An 18,759-nucleotide genomic window follows, 5' to 3' on the forward strand; every position below is an offset into this window, starting at 1 on the left:
GAGATTTGGCGGGGAGGAGCGGTGAGGGAAGGAGGGGAGAGGAGGAAGGGACGGGGAGGCTAAGGCTGCGGAGGGGAGAGGAGGCGACGGGAGCAGGGAGTGAGGACGACCGGACGTTGAGCGGGTTTACTCCGAGCCTGACGGCGTGAACGGCTTCGAGAGGTTTCGCGAGCTTTCGGGTCGACGATGAAGTGAGCTGAGACCCGAACCTACCCGCATCGAACGGTGCATATAGAGAGACAAGCGGATGGATGGTTCGCGGGTTACGGGCGACGTGGATACCCACATTGAGCTGGGAATGCACCAGCTCTCAAATGGAGAGATTAGCCTGTTCGTTTCAGCTTATAAGTTAGTTGAAAAGCTGAAATGATTGATTTGTTATGAGAGAAAAATACTGTTTGATGACAGCTCAATAAGCTGAAGCGAACAGTTCTCGTCGATCGCTCTCTTGTTTTTTCATTCATTCATCCAGTCACATGGCTCTATGCTGCCATATATGTGCATGGTGTAGTAGCGTGGCAAGTGCGATGGAACGAGCAGCTAGCACCGGAGCCCCCAACTCAACTGCCTGCCGCAACGAACACACCAGCAGGGCACGGACAGTGTGGCCAGGCGAAAGCTGGCCTAGAGCTTGTGCTTGCCTGTGTCGCTGGCGCGCTGCTCGATCGCAAAAGCGGTCCCTGTCGATCGTCCAAAAACTCACCGGCCCTATGTCCTTAGGAAAGCCCGGCCATTCTTTTGCAAAAACTCGATCCAGAACGTTGTTTCTTCAGCAATATTCGATGCTTCACTACATACGTCAAGAGACACGCGATCCGCGCAGAAGTTGCTTAACGAATTATGTCCAAAAGCTACAGCAAAGATAAAGGAATGGTGAAAGCCAGCACCATATATGGTATCCGTGGGCAAATAAATAAACCAATTTCTAAGCAGTTTCTTTTTAGTAAAAAAAAATGTCTCCACCCATGGTTCCTTTGGTTCTGGCAAATCTTTCAGCATTCCGGTGTGTACAGGTTATTCACGAAAATTAAACAAAGGTTACTGGGAAAATAAGTGAATAACATTTGTTTAGCCTTTATTTACTTTAAAGTCAATATCCTTTGACTACAAGATTAGTTATTTTCCCCAACAACTTTTTCTCACAAATGGACAACAGTTTTAGTATATTGGGTTAACTAACCACAAAACTGGTGGAAGGCGTCTAGCTTAATAATTAGAGCACCTGAGTATCACCCAGTAGGTCTGGATTTGACTCCCTATGGGAGCGAATTAAACGGATTTGGAATAAAAAAATTATAAAAAATAGGTAGAGTCTTCCTCTACTGACTTCGGTCGGAAAAAAACCACAAAACTATAGGCAATGATTGTCGGCCATTGGAAAGAAAAATACTAATGGATACTTACATTGTAGGGCACCTCATAGAAAACTGTTTGGGAAAGATGTAAAATCTTATGATGTTTATTTGATTCACGCGTAGTTGTGAGATCGAAAATAGGTACGGTCTTTCCTTGCTGACTCGATAGAAAAAAAACCCACAAAACTGTGGACAATGATTGTCGGCCACTAGAAAGAAAAATAAATACTAATGGACACTTACATGGTAGGGCACTCGTAGAAAACTGTTTGGGAAAGATGTACAGTCTTATGGTGTTTATTTGATTCACGCGTAGTTGTGAGTTCGGTATAATAGAGGAAAGGCTGAATGGGATAGAGAAGAAATTTAGGAATAAATCATGGCTCGGTTGGCACTCTTTAGGCAAAATCTATCCGGCTTAGAGCAACTCTAGGAGGCTGCTAATCTTACCTCAATACTTTTTTTAGGAAAAAAAACGAAGTTCACCTAAAACTTCCCAAAAATTAGCGACCCGAAAAAACACCCCCTCACCTCGCATATTTTAGCGCACGCGGCCTTCCTCTAATCCTCCCTACCTCCGTTCCCGCGCCCCCTTTGCGCGCTCCTCTCCCGGTGCTGGTTCCAGCGGTGTCCTCCTCTTGGCGCTCCTCTCCCGGTGGTGTCCCGACGGCGGCCCTCCTCTCCCGGCGTATATGAATAAATAAGGTCTGAGACTCCGACCGGTGTCCCGCAGCAGGTCTGAGGCGCCGTCTCCCACGCACGCACGCACGGCAACTCCACGCACGCATGGCGTTGGCGGCCTGTGCGCCTAGGTGTTGTCGACCAAAGCCACACCACATGCCATGCTCATGGCCGTGCATCAAAAAGGCTGGCAGCTGATAGATTAATTGATGCTTTTTTGCCTAGAGAACCAAGCTGAGCATAAATTGGACGCCTCAAGGTCGGATCGATTGAGCCATGGATGCGTAATGGAATCATTGCATTGCATGCTATGGAAGGAAAATTGCAGGCAAGGTAGTGGCGGCAAGCTTGCAGACAAGAAGAGGATTCGCGTCGACCTGGAGCTCGAAGCGGAGGAATTGCTATACACAGTGGAGGAATTTCTGTGAACATCGATGGAGATGCTTCGGTGGACAAGAAGCAGAGGAAGAGAAAGGGGAAGATAGATGGACTCGTCCTCGATCGAGTCCAAGAACACAAGGCAGATCCGGAACTCAACGCGGGCGAGGGGCTTCTGGTCACCGTGGTGGAAAAAAAATACGGATCCTAATGAGTTCAATACGATGACGTAGCCTGTTTTGAATTATTGGGGGTAATTTTTAGCGATTTGCTGTGGGCTGATACGTTTTTAGGAGAAATTTTTTTTAGCATATCCTCCAATATCTCATTTTGGGGGAGAATTTTTTAGCATACTCTTGGAGTTACTCTCCCAAGATGATTGTGCGACACATTAGACTTCTTTTTCGTTTCAAAAGTAACATGAATATGTTCCATTTCCACAAAAGGATTTCTATAACTATATGTGCATGTATCCATCGTTTCAGCTTAGGGGTGTTTGGAAGGAGGGGGCTAAATTTTAGCCCCCGTCACATCGAATGTTTGGACACTAATTAGAAGTATTAAACCTAGACTAATTACAAAACTAATTACACAACCTCTAGGCTAAATCGCGAGACGAATCTATTAAGGCTAATTAGTCCATGATTTTACAATGTGGTGCTACAGTAACCATTCACTAATGATGGATTAATTAGGCTTAATAGATTCGTCTCGCGATTTAGCCTAGGGGTTCTGCAATTAGTTTTGTAATTAGCTTATGTTTAGTCTTCCTAATTAGTATCCGAACATCCGATGTGATAGGACTAAAGTTTAACCCCTGGTATCCAAACGTCCCCTTAGATTAAAAAAAATTCTCGAACTACATGTATTTTGTTCCATAAAATATGTTCTAGATCCACAAGAAAATACTACAGTTTAAATAAACATGTTCTAGAATATATGATTTGTCCCTAAAATATAATGTTTTGAATATATCTCAGTTTCATGAGAAAATGTCCCGAGTAGATAAAAAAATGTGCTAAGCATTGAAAAAAAATGCTTCAACCAAAAATTGAAATTGCTCTAAGCAATGGAAAAAATGAATACAAATAGAAATACAAATGAATGATTCGAATAGTGAAAAAGAAAATTGCAAACTAGAGAAGAAATATCTACAGGAGGATTAGAAGATAAATTAAATAAAGAATGAGTGAAAGGAATAAAGGAAAAGGCAAATGAAACAAAAGGGGAAGAAAAAGAAAAGGAGAAGATAAAAAACATGGGGCATCCCCACCTCGCTGCGACCGAACAAATTCGGGATCACGCGCACTTCCCGTGCCCAGAGAATTTTCCTCCGGGATGAGGGGGGAGTCGACGCCTCGACGGCAGATCCAGAGACTGGAACGCGCGAACGAGAGCGTGCAAGACGACGACGGCACCGCGGACCGCGAGTACAGTCGGCGCGTCGTCACATCGGGCAAGTCCGGAACGGCCCGTCCGGACCTTCACATTTCTCGTCGCTCTCTCCGTTTATTTCCTCGATCGAGTCACATGCACGGCGGCCGGTCTCGATGGAAGCGTCATTGAGTTTCATGAGCATTTAATCACATGCCACATCAGCGAAAATGCTGACTTGACATGCTATTTTTGAGGAGAGGGGAGTTTCATCCCATGAAATCTCTTTGGCACAGTTATCTAGTCCCATAAAATCCAATAAAACTTGCACTTAGAATGTCATGGTTTCATAGCATGACACATTCGATCATTGGATAATGTAAAAATTAAATCATTTAGATTACCTACAAAACTGTACAATGAAACTATACACTGAGAATACATTGAGAGTGACGGTTTCATTTCATTGAAAAGCTGACATGACATTTGTAATTTTTAGTGTGATGAAACCCTGCACGAAACCTGTGAGTCCTAAAGGAGTGGTTCTCAAGTCTCAACTATACACGACAAATCAAAAGCTCCCGACTAGTAGACGTACACAAGACTTTTTTTTTTGGCATATTCCAATCGTTAAAAATACTACTATACACGACGTGACGTGGACACACCTAATCACACCCACTGCACCTCTTTACAAAATAAAAGAAATGAAAAGTTGGGTTATTCTTTCCTAAACATAAAAAATCATCCATATGTCGCCTTACTGATACGATCCTTCTCGATCGCTAGTTTATGACTTTATGTACAAGCTCGTGCATGCGATGCTGTGCCAAGACTTTAGAACCAGGAGGCTGCGTGCTCTTTAAACTTGAACCCACCGAGAATATCAAGTTATTAAATGGAGTACATGGAGAAAAAGGGAAGGCCAAGGTGAAAGCCAGCAGCGTATCCATATATATACACCTGGCTCGCATTTCTTTAATTTCCTCGTGGGCAAATATACACACACACACCAATTTTCAATCGTAGCTGCTAGCTGCTTTTTGAACCCACTAATGGCACCCTTTTTTTTTCTTGCTAATCTTCGTCTCGGATGCTATTCCAGAAAGCGTAGTTCACCTTTGTTTACTTTTTTTCTTTGGACAACAATGGACTTTCCTACCTTGCTTGTTGGGTTAAGCACATCGACCGAATCATCGACCTTCGTCCGTAACATTTTAGACGTTACCGGCCAAGTAGTTACCATGTCCACCCTGCTGCAGTGCTGCTTGCGTCATCACGCACACATATAGCTGGGAGATCAGAGGAGAAGATAGGCAGGGGCGAGTGAGATCGTGGGCGAGCTAGCGTACGCAGGAAAGAAAGAAAGGGTGTCGGCTTGCTTTACTAGGAGGAGGAGGAGGAGGTTGTGGAGGAGAATGGAGGAGGCTGCGGAGCTGGGGCACCTGCTGGTGTTCGCCTTCCTCTTCTTCTTCGCCACCTTCATGGTCGGGTCGGTGATCACCGATGTCACCATGGGGGCGCTCTGCCCCGGTCGCGACGAGTGCTCCCTCGCCATCTACCTCACCGGACTCCAGCAAGCTGTAAGCTATACTAGCTAACTCTCCGATCTCATCATTACCATCATCAGTGGCCACTGCATGTCCCCAGCTCCATCCTGTCAATTCCTTTGTTACATGCGCTCGAGTCCAGTTCCCAACCTTTCTAGCCACTCATCAACGCTTGTCTTTTATTTGCAAGCCATTTGCGTTTGGAGCACACATGCCTGATTATTACCTGAAGTACAGATTAGTATTGCACAGGAACATGCGATTGCTCGTGTTCCTGAAACCCTCTTCGAGCAGTTTAATTTAAGCTCGCGCTTCCTGCTCTGGAGTGAGATTATCTTGAGATTGGTTTCGTTTCCGAGAACACATACACGGAGACGGACAGACGGTGGCACGGAGAAAGTGGGAGCTCCACTGAGCTCCCATTTGCAGTTAACCACCGCTCCAATCCCTCTCAGCGCCACAGTGCCCCTGCATTAACAAGTCAAAAAACGAATTTTAGTGACATGAGTCACATGACATGGTACTATATTTACTTTCACCTAAGCGGAGAGAGCGAGATCACGGCAGTTGGCCGGCGCCGTTTCACCGGGGCCCCGGCGAATTCTCGGGGCGACGGGTCGTCGTGCGACGGTGACGACAGTGCTGATGACACTGTAACGGCCATGTCGGTCACCTTGGGTGGCAGCCCGCTGCATCCTATGGTAACCTTGTTTTTTTTTTTCACCTTCTTTCGAGTGGAGCCCTGGTAACTTCAGTCCCCTGCGCGGCTGCATTCCAGAAGCGGGCACGGTGTGGTCGTGGTCGGCTGGTCGCCATACGTCACCCGGCGATTTCTACCACGCACGCACGCACCAGATTTTGTCGACATTCTGAAGCAAGCAGGTTCCTTTGCAACCAACGTCGCACCGACCATATTTACTTCGCCCGATATGTCAAAAGCAAAGAAGCATCACCGTACCCCCAGAAGGTGGTAAAGTTAAGGTCGAGGGCCTTCTTTAGTTGCCCAACTTTGAAGGCGTAAAATCACCGTTGCAGCACTGTAGCACACTGTAGCGTTTCGTTTGTATTTGTGAATTATTATCCAAATATTGACTAATTAGGCTCAAAAAATTTGTCTCGCAAAGTACAACAAAACTGTGCAATTAGTTTTTGATTTCGTCTACATTTAGTACTCCATGCATGCATCGCAAGTTTGATGTGATGGGAATTTTCTTTTTGCATAGCGTTAAAGTTGAGAGTTGGGAACTAGGCCTATGCTTACGATAGGAAGAGTGAAAAGACAAGTAAAAAGCAGCGCCGGATCGTCTCACGTGAGACTTTACACGGCGGTATACTGCCTGTCAAATCGGCCGGCAAAGCGAGGCGAGACGGCGACGCATCCATGGACCGGGCGACCGGCCACCAGTAAGCTCCTCCGCTGTCCCATTGCTCTCGGACAAGGCACCACCATGGCACTACGCCGGTCTGGCGGGTCTCCACTCGCATCATGTCACCGGGAGAGAGAGAAAAAAGTTGACGGAACCGCGCACTGTGCCCGGCGTGCCGCGCGACGCCGACGCCGACGCCGACGCGCACCACCGATCCGAGCTGATGCTGCGAGCTCGACAAGCGGGTGGCACACGACGGCGCAGGGCCCAGCGCAACACGCGTGCTTTCACGTCGGTTCGAAGATCTGGCCGTTTCGTTCGACTGCGTTCCAAGTCTGAAAGATTGAAACTACTCGTTACAGGTTACGGGGCTGGGCGCGCTGGTGCTGACGCCGGTCGTCGGCAACCTGTCCGACAGGTACGGCCGGAAGGCGCTGCTGGCGCTCCCGGCGACGGCGTCCATCGTCCCACTGGGTAGTGCTCATACCACCTTGCATGTTACACACAGCTGAACATTCTTCTCTGAACACGCTGCAGTAGTGTCAGGTGATGTGGACTCTGACAGTTGTTTCCTTTTCCCTCCGTGTTCTTCTGTCCGTCTGATTCTGATAAGGCATCCTGGCGTACGGCCGGACCAAGGGGTACTTCTACGCGTACTACGTAACCAAGATGCTGACGGCGATGGTCTCCGATGGCAGCATGATGTGCCTCTCGCTTGCTTACGTGGTAGAGTATCTCAATTCTCAGCTCAGCGCATCTCCTCCTCCCCAAGCTGACAGGTTTGGTTTGACTGATGCGCTGAACCTGAACCTTTCTCATCTGGTGCAGGCTGACAGGGTGCCGGAGGCGCGGCGCGCGGCGGCCTTCGGCGTGTTCACCGGCGTCTGCAGCGCCGGCTTCGTCGCCAGCACCATCGCGGCCCGCTTCCTCCCCGTCTCAACCACGTGCCAGGTCTGCGTCCGAGAACATGCGCCGGCAGTGATCTTCGCCATCCGGCAAACCAAGTTTCAGGTCTGAACTCCTCGCCGCATTCTGGCGCTGCTGCAGGTCTCCGCAGTGGCGGCGGTGGTGACGGCCGCGTACATGAAGGCCTTCCTCCAGGAGACGGACGGCGGAGCCTCGTCCTGCAGAAGCGAGGAGGCGGCCTCCCTGCCGCTCTGCCTTCCCTCCTCCAGCAGCGAGGAGTCGTCGCCGAGGCTCCCGCCGCTTCGGAAAGCGCCGTCACTGTCGGAGATAGCCACCCTTCTTACCAGCAGGTGACATTTGTTGATTTGAGCCTTCCATTGTCTGAACTCCTCAGGGGACACTGAAATTTTTTCTGAAAGCTGTACGGGTTCATGCATTGCGAAGTTCACTCTACCTATAAGCTTATATATAACCTTTCGAGCAAAGCCTACACCATCAACATGCAGATGTTAAAATTTCGAGTCATCTGTTCTGTCCTTACCAACTCCATGCACCTGACGAATACTATTTTAATGATGCACCTAATGAAGTTTTAAGATACTGATGCACCTGATGAATGGCAGTGAAAGTTTCAGAGAAAAAGAATGCAAGATTAAATAACACATCTCGATTAAATAAGAATGGCAGTGATACCCTTCAAAACGAAAAGAATGGCAGTGATACTGACATCTATCCTATTGCCAAAGCCACAAATACATGATTAAACAAGAATGCAAGATGACATTTTTTTTTATCTCAATTTACTCCTGAATGCTCCAAACACCTTGCAGCTCAACCTTCTCGAGAGCGACCGTTGTCACATTTTTCCACGGCCTTGGTGAGACAGGCCTGCTAAATACACTACTGGTACATCTCCTTTTCTCTTGTACAAAATACACGACACTGCAGATGAATATGTAAATTATCAGGATGTAAATACTATGCAGCTCTCCTGAAAGGATCTGCGTGAATTCATGAACAAAACTTGACAATTGGCATTGCATATACACATGGTGGGCTTTTTTGAAAGTTGCTTCCAACTCTTCTGACTTTGGGATGCAAATGCAGTACTTTCTCAAGGCAAAATTCCATTACAGCAAGAACCAGTATGCCAATTTGCTACTAATTATGGGCATTACAGGAAGTTTCTCACAGGTAAAATTTTATCTTTGTAATGTTTTTCACAATAACTTTATGTGTGACTAAAGCGGTGCTCAAATTTTACTTAGCTGCATCTAAAGCCGTTTAAGAATTGTGATGCAGCTAGCTGTGATGCCCCTCCTAGTGCCAAAGCTAGGTGAACAGAAGCTACTTATCATAGCACTTATAGCAAGCTGCGGGCACGTAAGGGTGTTGCTTTGTTCGACCTGTCATATTTGTTTCTGGACAAAGTCCAGTGATAGCTTGTTTAATTGGTTCTGGCTTTGATGCTGCAGGCATTCCTATACAGCATCGCATGGTCGTCTTGGGTATGTAAGCGTACTTTTTCCATGAGATTTTGATAAACATTAGTTATGCTAAGTTTCATGTTGTGTGTGGCTTTTGAAGGTCCCTTATCTTGCTGCAAGCTGTGTAGTATTAAGCACGTTGGTGAACCCATGTGTAAGTAACTAGTACTTATTAATATCCCCTCTCCAGTCAAATGTTTTGGTCCATTAAACTATATGAACAAGTCTCTTTACCGTCTATTTTTCAACAGATAAGGAGCATCATATCAAAGAAAGTGGGACCTTTTGAGCAGGTACTAGTCACGAGTCAATCACTGGCAGTTGATAGTTTCTGTAAATGTCCCAGTATATACTTGACACAAATGGAGTTTCTTTCCAAATCAAATGGAAGCTGCTTATTTTCCAAAACATACTAATGGCTCCTTTTTGCATGAGTTAATTTTTACTTCTATTCAAGGGAATGGTCCAAGGGTGCATCACTGGAATAAGCTCAATTGCAAACGTGATATCTCCTCTCGTTTTTACTCCTCTCACAGGTAGGTACCGGTCATTGTCTTTACTAGCACATCTCAACTAAGAACAATCTTCAGATTTTGTTTTCCATCTGGTTTCTTACTCGTGAGTGGTGAGCCTGGCCAAGTATTTCTAGACATAATTTGTCTCCATTTGGCTTGACAGCCTGGTGTCTTTCTGAAGCTACGCCTTTCTACTTAAAAGGTTTCAGCCTTGCCTGTGCTGGATTTGCAACGGTAGGCTCCATAGTTGAATATGTTTATTGCAACAAAGCTATTTTGCTCTCGATATGAACTCATAACCACTTGTTAAATTTTGTTCTACTGTGGCCCTTGCAGCTGGTAGCGCTTGCAACAAGCATAAGTATGAGGCCAGCTGAAGTACAGCCCGATAGGAAATAGAAGAGCTATTGACCACTATGGGTAAAAGGAGGTGGATACATGCATGTACATAGTTTATACCGACCTTCTATCATCTACTAACCACTGTCAATAGCCATTGTGAAGGTTTATGTAGTAAGCATTATATAACTTGCACGCTGTTCCATCATTGTTAGTTGATTAACTGGACAGCAGGTAGTGATGAAAAATATCAGAAAAAATTATGATGCTTCAGTACACTCATACTTGTCACCTTGTTGGGAACATAAGGCTGAAATACCTGAGCAAAGTTGTTAAAGGTTGTGCCGAACAGTTTCACTATTTCAGATCTCCTGATCTTAACGTTTATTAAATAATCATCAGTAGATAAAATACAGCAGATTTTTAGAAAAATAATAAAACCTTCCTAGCTCAGGTGTTCCACAGAATACTGTGCCCGAATTTTCAGTAATATTATGTTCTGTCATATACCATGTGTCCTGAAGCATGACTAATAGAAGAATACTGAGAAATTAATGAGAAGCGCAGAGCTAACCTCTGTTACTGCTGACCTTTTGTTTTTTCTTGATATCTCATGTGCTTCTGTAACCTCTTACTGCTGACCTTTTGTTTTTTCTTGATCTCCCATGTGCTTCTGTGATTCCTCGTTCATTTACACAATCCATGGCTCTAAAAGTTCATCATTGTTCCTCTTACAATTATTATTGCTCAAACAATAATACCGAATAACTAATTAACTTGCAATCTTTTCATCCTAATCAGAAGTGATCAGCACATGGAATACATGCTGCAAACAGATTGATCCAGTGAAGTGATGTAATTAAGCCCCCATAAAATACTCCTATTCAAGGCTCTTATTCAGAGTAATGCCAGTGATACTTTGTTTCAGGTTAAATAAACAAAAACCCTTTTCTATGTAGTAATCCAGGTTACAATGCCAAACAACACAACCAGAATATTGCAGTTCTTTAGAATAAGAAACAGAAAATTACTCACCTCTTATGTACCTCCAAGTCCCACTACATCAACTATTTGCAGGGGCCGAAAACATTTCTCACACACCAACAATTTTACACCATTTTCATATCAGTAAGTTGTATAAACCAGCAAAGTAGAAATGAAGCGAAAAAGGTCCCTCAAATCAGCACAGGACATTGACATTAAGTAATTGCACTACTACATGCAAGAATATACATCAAGGTAAGATTGACATCAACAAACCAGAAAAAATTTTGCCAGAAAAAATTAAATATTGATGATGCAACACCATGGTAAATTTTCATAAGATGCTGGCAGCCTGGCACACAACTTCCACGGTCCAAATTTTTCATTAAAATGGCCTCAGGAACACATACCTATAACATAGAAATGACAAGATACTAAATGACACTTGTGCTGTTATATCATCCATAAGGTCATGATAACTTATTACTGTATATGTACAATTTTGAAACAGCTCTGAAAGGTGGACAATAGATCAGTTGAGACTACACTCCTCAGAGCCATCAGAGCTCTCTTCATCATCAGCCGATGACAAACCTCTATCAGCAGCACGTAGTACTAGATTAAGTAATCCTGTGCTGTCCAGCCTGTCCTCAAGGTCCTCTGATGAATCTTCTTCTTCAGCTGATTGTTGCCTACGCTGTGATGCCAGTAAGTGTCGGATCAACAGCTCTGGTAAATCAAAGTGCCAGAGCTTGGCTCTTCTCTTGCGAGGTCTCAACTGGAGCAACCAAACAAGGAATGTACTCAAGTAAATCGTAAATATTTAAATTTTACATATCAAAGGAAAATGGATGATGCTGAACTGTAAAGAGTTGAGGAAGAAGTGATATACAAATGCCTCCAAATAGATCAAGAAATATGTATTGCATCTTTACAAACAGATAGCCTGCTAGATACTATATCTATATCTAAAAGTAATGCTTAATACCATACCCACGTGGAGAATATAGGTTATTAGGTTGACTGAAAATAGAGATGATAAGGAGACATTACCTCCTCAACATTTACCACAGGTGCCCGCTCGATGGCAGAGGGAGTCCACATTTTTACATCATTATCAATTCCACTACTTGCAATTGTCATATCATGAGGATGAGGCTCAATGCAATTCACAACACACTCATCACCTTCCATGGCTCGCAAAAACCTCCCATCTCTCTTTCTCCAAATAAATATCCGACCACAGTCTGATCCACTGGCAACATATTCATCATTTGGCCCAATGAAAGTCACGCGCTTCACAGTTTCACGATTGCGATGACCAACATATACCTGAGGTGCAGGTTGAGCAATATCTTGTCCAGATGCAGCCATTGTTGATTTGCAACCTTCATTCACTCCAATCTTTATAGATGACTTTGGATCAGATCCCAGCCCTCCATTTTTAGGGAATAGGTAAATATTCTCTTCATTATAAGATACAAGCAGCTCACTCAGGTGAGAGAATGCTAACCCTGTTATCCCAACATGTTTATCGTCAACAAGATGTGATGGACAATAGCAATCAGATGGGTGACCGAAATCAGATGACCCATCCCACTTGTGCTTGCGGATGTCATACACACGAGCATATGCATTGCTTCCTCCAACAGCAAAAAGATTTGGGTTCCTCGGATCTATCGCAATGGCATTAAGGTGAACACAAGAGAATCCTGATTTACGCACAGAGCTTCTGCAGAGTAGTAGTTTTGTGGCTGTGTTTGTTCTGAGATCAAACTGCACAAGAAAATGGCTAATTATACTTGGTCATATGTCAGTTTATAAACACCTGAAACACTGCACTTGGTTAATGGCTTACATGTTGAACAAGGCCATCCTCGCCACAGCTGTAAAAGATATAAGGGCTACCAGGCTCTACAGCCACATTATGAGCCCTTCCCTCATGTTCACCAAGCAACGTAGTGGACACATCTCCACCATCCTGTATCTTGGCAAGTCTCACCTGATAGTGGCAGAAAGATCATTACCGAGATATAGATAATGTGATCAGCTAAATCTGTACACAAGAGCAGAAGCTAACACGCCAACCTCGCCATCAGCGCCACAAGTGACAATGGTCCGATCATCTGTGCCGGGCATGAAGCGTGCCTGGAACACATTGCCGCCATGGCCTGAATGGAACTCCAATTTGTTGGCGCCAGTGGCCCAGTCCCACAGCATCACCATCTGGTCATCGGACCCTGATATGAGGGTGTCACCAGCATCATTGAAGCCCACTGTGTTGACACAGCCCGTGTGCCTCTCAAGCTTCCGGTGAAGCTGGAGCCGCATCACAAGGTCCTGCAAGGAGTTAATTCAGTCAGCAACACGCAACAATTGCATCCGGTATTCACTTTCTCTGATTATGTTGCTAAGGAACACGCTAGCAATGAGCTCTAAGTTCGGACCGTGCTGCTGAACAACTCTAATGGAGCAAATGACCAAACCGATAGCGCAATACGTCAACCAAACAGCAAGGCTACACGCGAATCACATCAACCAGCACGCGCAATGCTAAATCCGAGCTAAACGAAATTCAGCACGCCCCAATTAGCACCACAGGGCCCGGGCCCGAGGCCACGCCACGCCATTGGACAGACCAGCCATCCAGCCCGATCGCTGCGCGCGCCGATCCACCACCGCGACACGGATCGAGACGCGGGAGCGGCAGGAGAGGGGGAGTAAAAACTGCAATCGGGGATGAAGGGGGGAGGCTGGGGAACCGGACCTCGGAGCCGGCCGCGCGGCGGGCGAAACTGCGGGGGAGGAGGTCCCCGACCTCGCGGAGGCAGAGGTCTGCGGCGCCGTGGCGCCCCGCGATGGCCGCCGCCGCTGGGGCCGGGTGCTTCCACGGGCGGCGCATGGTGGCGACGGGCGAAGTGTTGCGCTGGGGCGGTGAAGGCGAGCACGAGTCCTCGGGAAGGCAGGGGGCCGAGCCCGCAGAGGGGGATGGGGGGACAGGGGACCGGGGAAGAACCGAAGGAAACCCGGATAGTAGATCGGAGGATGCTGCCGGAATCCCGCTGCCGATGATACGTACACGTGTCGAGGAGAGGGGTTGTCTACGAGCTACGGCTTTGCCCGGCGTCGATGACATGTTGGGACCAGAAGAGGATGGGCCACCTGGCAGTTACCGAGAGAGAATTTCGCGGTGAATGGCAGTCACTGCCCTGCGAAATCATGGTGTTCCAACTCACCAACTTCCGAGCGACGAACAGATATGTACCCAGACAAGAGGCGTAAAAAAAACTTCCAAGCGGCCCAATGCTTATCGTGATGATACTGCGTAAATACTGAACCGAAGGATCAATCGTAGTGACTGGCTTAACAAGTTGCAAATATCGTGATGATACTGCGCTGCAAATACTGAACTGAAGGATCGATCGTACTTGCTTAACAAGTTGCAACCATCCTGTAGACAGCTTCATGGACAATTCAACGCCCGTCTCTATTGCTTTGATTTTTACGTTGTGAGAAGATCAGTCGTAGCAGAATTTTTAATTCTAATTTAATCATCAGCAACCTCTCGAATTACTTTCCAACACTGTTTATGGCCCCGTTTGGTAGGGCTTTTCAAAGTGCTTCTCCACCAGCTTTTGGTGAAGCCCTACCAAAGGGCCAATTTCAAAACGGCTTCACCACCAAAGCCGGGGAGAAGCCGCAAAATGGCTTACACTAGAAAGGAGAAGCCGAAAAAAGTGGCTTCACCGGCTTCTCCTCTCTCTCCAAGCATTAAGTGATCATAAAATTACATATATTACCATTGAGAAGCCGTTTTACCAAACGTTTTGCAAAACGGCTTCAGCTTCATTAAAAAAGCCACTCCATCGAAGAAGTCGAAGCCAAAGTCATTTTATGAGAAGCCGAAGCTCTACCAAACGGGGCATATATGTAGAGTTATATCGCCCAAAGATTTGCACGTCTACGGGAGATTTGTCCCGTTTCTACCTGTTGCGTGGAGACACTTGTTTCATGGGGATTGCCTTCTTTTTTCTCTGTCCATGGAGTGCTCGCCGCATGGCCTGCGTAGCGCGTGTGCCCTGGTGCCATCTCCACCGTGCCAGTGAACGTGTGCCTGTCCCGGCCTGCGATGGATTTGTCCCTGCCGGCCTGGCTTCATGTTGTTGGTTCCACCGGCTCATGTGCCGTCCGTGCCTCTCCAATTTTTTGGCCACATTTCATTCCTTTGGGCTCATTTCCATTTTTTGCTTGGGCTGGGCTGCCGCCAACATCCTCTCAAAAACAAAACACAACACTGCTATCAGTTGCTGAGATCAGTTACGCTCAGCTAGTAAGGTTACTTATGGTGGGACCGTTCGAGCATACACTGCCCAACAATGAGCAATGGCAACAGATACGAGATTAGAAGGCTTTGAGGTGATTTAGGGGCGTGCTGCACCTGCCAGCGTGCGGTTGACGTGGAGGAAGAGAAGGTGGCACTGGACCTCGAATCTCTCCATTGGGGCCATGCACTCTCCACTGTCACTGATGCACTTGCCGCCGATCCACTCGTAGTGCTTTTGTAGCCCGCAGTCTCCGTCGCTGATGCGCTCGCAGTTGCCTATGATGCGCCAATGTGCTTGTGGCGGGCTAACCTCCCACACACCTCTGCCCATCCGCCTTGATGCGCTCGCATAGCTAGTCGCTACCACTTGATGGCTCGATCATCATATTAAAATACAGACCTCTAGGGGTTTAATTTTTTCCCGTGGTAAAGGAGCAAACCAGGTGTATTTTAATTAGGTTTATTGTCTTCTAGACATATTTTATGAGCTTTACCTTGTAAAACAAAAAATGGGGCTATATTTTAAAGGGGTTCCCCTTCAAAACTAACATTACAAACAGCTCCTAACGGGAAAACACCAGAACCAAAGGAGCACATGCAGCGAATTAACAATAGTGTAGAAGTAAGCTCGTATAGTATAGGTTTTGTAAGTTTCTAATGGAAAAACACCAGGAACAAAAGCAAATTTGCATATTATTTCCAACGGTGCCTGCAGCTCACAGTTCAAACTACGGGCGTGTTTGGATCGGATCACATTAGATGTTTGGATGCTAACTAGGAGTATTAAATATAGGTTAATGATAAAAATAATTGCATAAATCAGGACTAATTCGTTATACGAATCCATTAAACCTAATTAGTCCATAATTAAGATATGTAATAGCCTAAGTATCCAACACCCCCTAGTTACTTTAACAGTTTACCTCATCAAATGTGAACAGGATCTGTAATGCTGGCTCGCCTTTACTTGTTTGTACTAGAAAATGATCGATACCGGACGCCACCAGACCAGAGACGGTAGCACGGAAAGCAGCGACAAGCTGCAGAATCAGAGTGCAGATGGGAAGAAAACAATTCCTACAGCTACGGCCAACGGGTCTCCAAAAAAAAAAGGACGCTGAAACAACAAAGAACAAAAAAAAAAGGCAACTGGAGATGCGGGGTATCGATCCCCGTACCTCTCGCATGCTAAGCGAGCGCTCTACCATCTGAGCTACATCCCCGTTTTGTCCAATTCGTATAAATTTTTTTATTAGTATCTTATTATTTCTTCAAGGCGCACTCTGAGTGCCAGGATCTCTACGTCTGCTGTCTGCAGGCTGCACCTTGCCGTGCCGGCTAGCAAAGCTAGCGCAGGTTCATCAATCATCACCATGTGACATGATACCCTCGGGTCGCCGGAGCAACAACGACTACAGGTGTCGCGTGCTTCTCCTCCTCGTTCCCCGGCGTCACCAACATAAAAAAATTCCCCCAAAAGGATCACGGATATGGGAGCGGGACGCGCGCGCCGGCTAGGGAAGCAGGAGGCTGGCGAGCTCGGAAGCTGAAGGCAGCATCATCGCTTCGTGCCTTCGGTCGGTGACGAGCTCTGGCCCGGACGTTGGATGCGCACAGAGGGTGTCTGCTCATCTCGAGAGAAATGCTGGGTTTCTTGCTGGGCCGGAAGACGCACTATCCCGCCTCGGCCCAAGACGCCTGCACGAAATCACGAAGGCGTCGCTCACGCACGGTCCCGCCCCCCGATACACTCGTGCAGATGGTCCAAAACTTGAAACCAAACGTGACACAAAGATCAAAATTCAGAACATCATCAGTCCAGATTAATCACCTCAAGGCTGGAGACGTACTCGGTCCCTTCTTCAAAACCGTCCCGTTTTTGGGCACGAGCACGATGAGAGAGGTCGGGACTCGGAAGCCGTCCCTACCCACGTCACCTCGGACTCGAACAAGCCTAGCCTGGCAACCGCTTCTCTTTCTCTTCTAGAAGCTACTACAACTCCACAATCTATAACCATCAGGACCCCCTCCCACAGTCCCCCTCCGCCACGCCAAAAGGCAACTATCCGTCGAGGCATCGCCGCTGACCGGGCCCAACGCGCAGTCAAACCGGAACGCTGCGCAACGACCTCCACCCTACACGGTTTATCCAATCCGGGGCCGGGCACCCCGAAGCTAAATTTGCAGTCGGCCGTAGCTTCCGTCCTTCCGGTCAATGTCTCTCCACCCCCTGGCAAGTACACGGTGGGTCCAGCAACCTTATCTTCATCTCCATATCTCCTAATTATTTTTTTTACCAATTCTCTCTCCTCCTCGGTCCAAATTAGCTGCCGGGGAAGCCTCCGTCGATGAGGCACGAAGCGGCGATGGAGCTCCCACTCCACGCGGGGAGGGTGTGAGGTGGTGTCCACGGTAAGCTTCCCTGTAAGGAGCGGTGACACCAAGCTGGGACGTGCTCTCCCACTAGGGGGCGGCAGCGTGCGAGCTCCCCGTCGGGACAGCCGAGGTGAGACAATTTTTTTCTTTTCATTTTTTTCAATTTTTTTGCCTAAATTTTTTTTCTAGATTTTTACCAATCTTTTCCCTAAACTTTGTTCAAATTCTTTTAGAAAATCTTTCAAAAATTTCTCTATTTTTTTCTTCAAAATTTTCCCCAAATATTTTTCTATAAACTTTTTGTTGTATAATTTTTTTATTGCACGTGGCATCGTGGGGCGTAATTACGGAAGCCTCCCACGAGGGCCGCGTCGTCCGCGCGATGCGGCGGCGAGAACTAGGGGCGCGTGCGCGGCTCACGTCCTCTTCAGCGCTCGATTGCTCCGTCCCGCCGCCTGCGATCGCCTCGTCGCGCACGGAGGGTGGTTCTAGGGAGGTTCGTCGGTCAGTCAGGAGAGGAGCGATATCGGCACATGGGGCAGTGCGCGTCGCGGCAGGGGTCGGCGGCCGCCGGCGGAGGCGGGGAGGGGCGGAGGGGGTGCCTGGCGGTGGCGCGGGAGCAGCGGTCCCGGTTCTACATCTTCCGGCGCTGCGTCGCCATGCTCGTCTGCTGGCACAAGTACAAGAAGATCTGAGCGGCCCCCGCCCTTCTCGCCGATAATCTCTCTGTAATATAATCCTGTCGACTTGTCCTGCATCGCCCCATCCCTCTTGGCCTCTTGTACATATTTGTATACCGAATCGTTCCATGCAAATCAGTGGCTTCAGACCCTACTGACTCTGATTTGCATCCATCAAGCATCAACCAGTGCGCCTCATCTCGACGCAGCAATTTCAGGTTCTCTCCAGTCTCGCCTGTTGTGAATTCATAAGGTAGCTAGTTAGATAGATTCCCGGCAGCGTTATGGAGGCCGTGTATATGTATGTGACCATGTACTGTGTTGAGCACTCGATAGTCGATGCTGTCGCGAAACATCTCTGCTGTGGAGGGAAAGCGCTGCTTGATTTTGCCTCCAAGTGGCATCGTTGGCAATGAATTCTCGTCTGTCTTCAGTGATCGATA

At 47.1% G+C, this 18,759-nt stretch overlaps 2 protein-coding genes and 1 non-coding gene across 4 annotated transcripts; 1 reads left to right on the forward strand and 2 right to left on the reverse strand.

Annotated features, from left to right (window-relative positions):
• Window positions 1–5,002: 5,002 nt before the first annotated feature.
• On the forward strand, window positions 5,003–10,312 carry LOC117838711 (uncharacterized). 2 transcript variants are annotated; one of them, XM_034718844.2, is made up of 14 exons: window positions 5,003–5,371; window positions 7,068–7,179; window positions 7,319–7,431; window positions 7,534–7,656; window positions 7,753–7,961; window positions 8,442–8,517; window positions 8,719–8,805; window positions 8,914–9,000; window positions 9,087–9,119; window positions 9,199–9,252; window positions 9,350–9,391; window positions 9,556–9,634; window positions 9,777–9,847; window positions 9,950–10,312. In XM_034718844.2, exons 1-14 carry the CDS (start codon window positions 5,207–5,209, stop codon window positions 10,010–10,012), a joined length of 1,314 nt encoding a protein of 437 aa, XP_034574735.1. In that variant the 5' UTR covers window positions 5,003–5,206; the 3' UTR covers window positions 10,013–10,312. The 2 variants fall into 2 exon arrangements, with proteins under 2 accessions (XP_034574735.1, XP_034574736.1); XM_034718845.2 differs by having other exon boundaries at window positions 5,007–5,371; window positions 8,914–8,994.
• A 977-nt stretch (window positions 10,313–11,289) lies between these two features.
• LOC117838710 (uncharacterized) lies at window positions 11,290–13,925 on the reverse strand. The gene is made up of 5 exons (XM_034718843.2): window positions 13,704–13,925; window positions 13,025–13,276; window positions 12,795–12,938; window positions 11,990–12,712; window positions 11,290–11,714 (listed from the first exon to the last, which is right to left on the reverse strand). The coding sequence occupies exons 1-5, from the start codon at window positions 13,836–13,838 to the stop codon at window positions 11,469–11,471; spliced, it is 1,500 nt and encodes a 499-aa protein (XP_034574734.1). The 5' UTR covers window positions 13,839–13,925; the 3' UTR covers window positions 11,290–11,468.
• A 2,485-nt stretch (window positions 13,926–16,410) lies between these two features.
• On the reverse strand, window positions 16,411–16,483 carry TRNAA-AGC (transfer RNA alanine (anticodon AGC)). The gene has a single exon. It is a non-coding gene; the product is annotated as a tRNA-Ala (tRNA).
• Window positions 16,484–18,759: the final 2,276 nt, after the last annotated feature.

This window comes from Setaria viridis, chromosome 9, assembly GCF_005286985.2.
Source record: "Setaria viridis chromosome 9, Setaria_viridis_v4.0, whole genome shotgun sequence".
Taxonomy (NCBI): domain Eukaryota; kingdom Viridiplantae; phylum Streptophyta; class Magnoliopsida; order Poales; family Poaceae; genus Setaria; species Setaria viridis.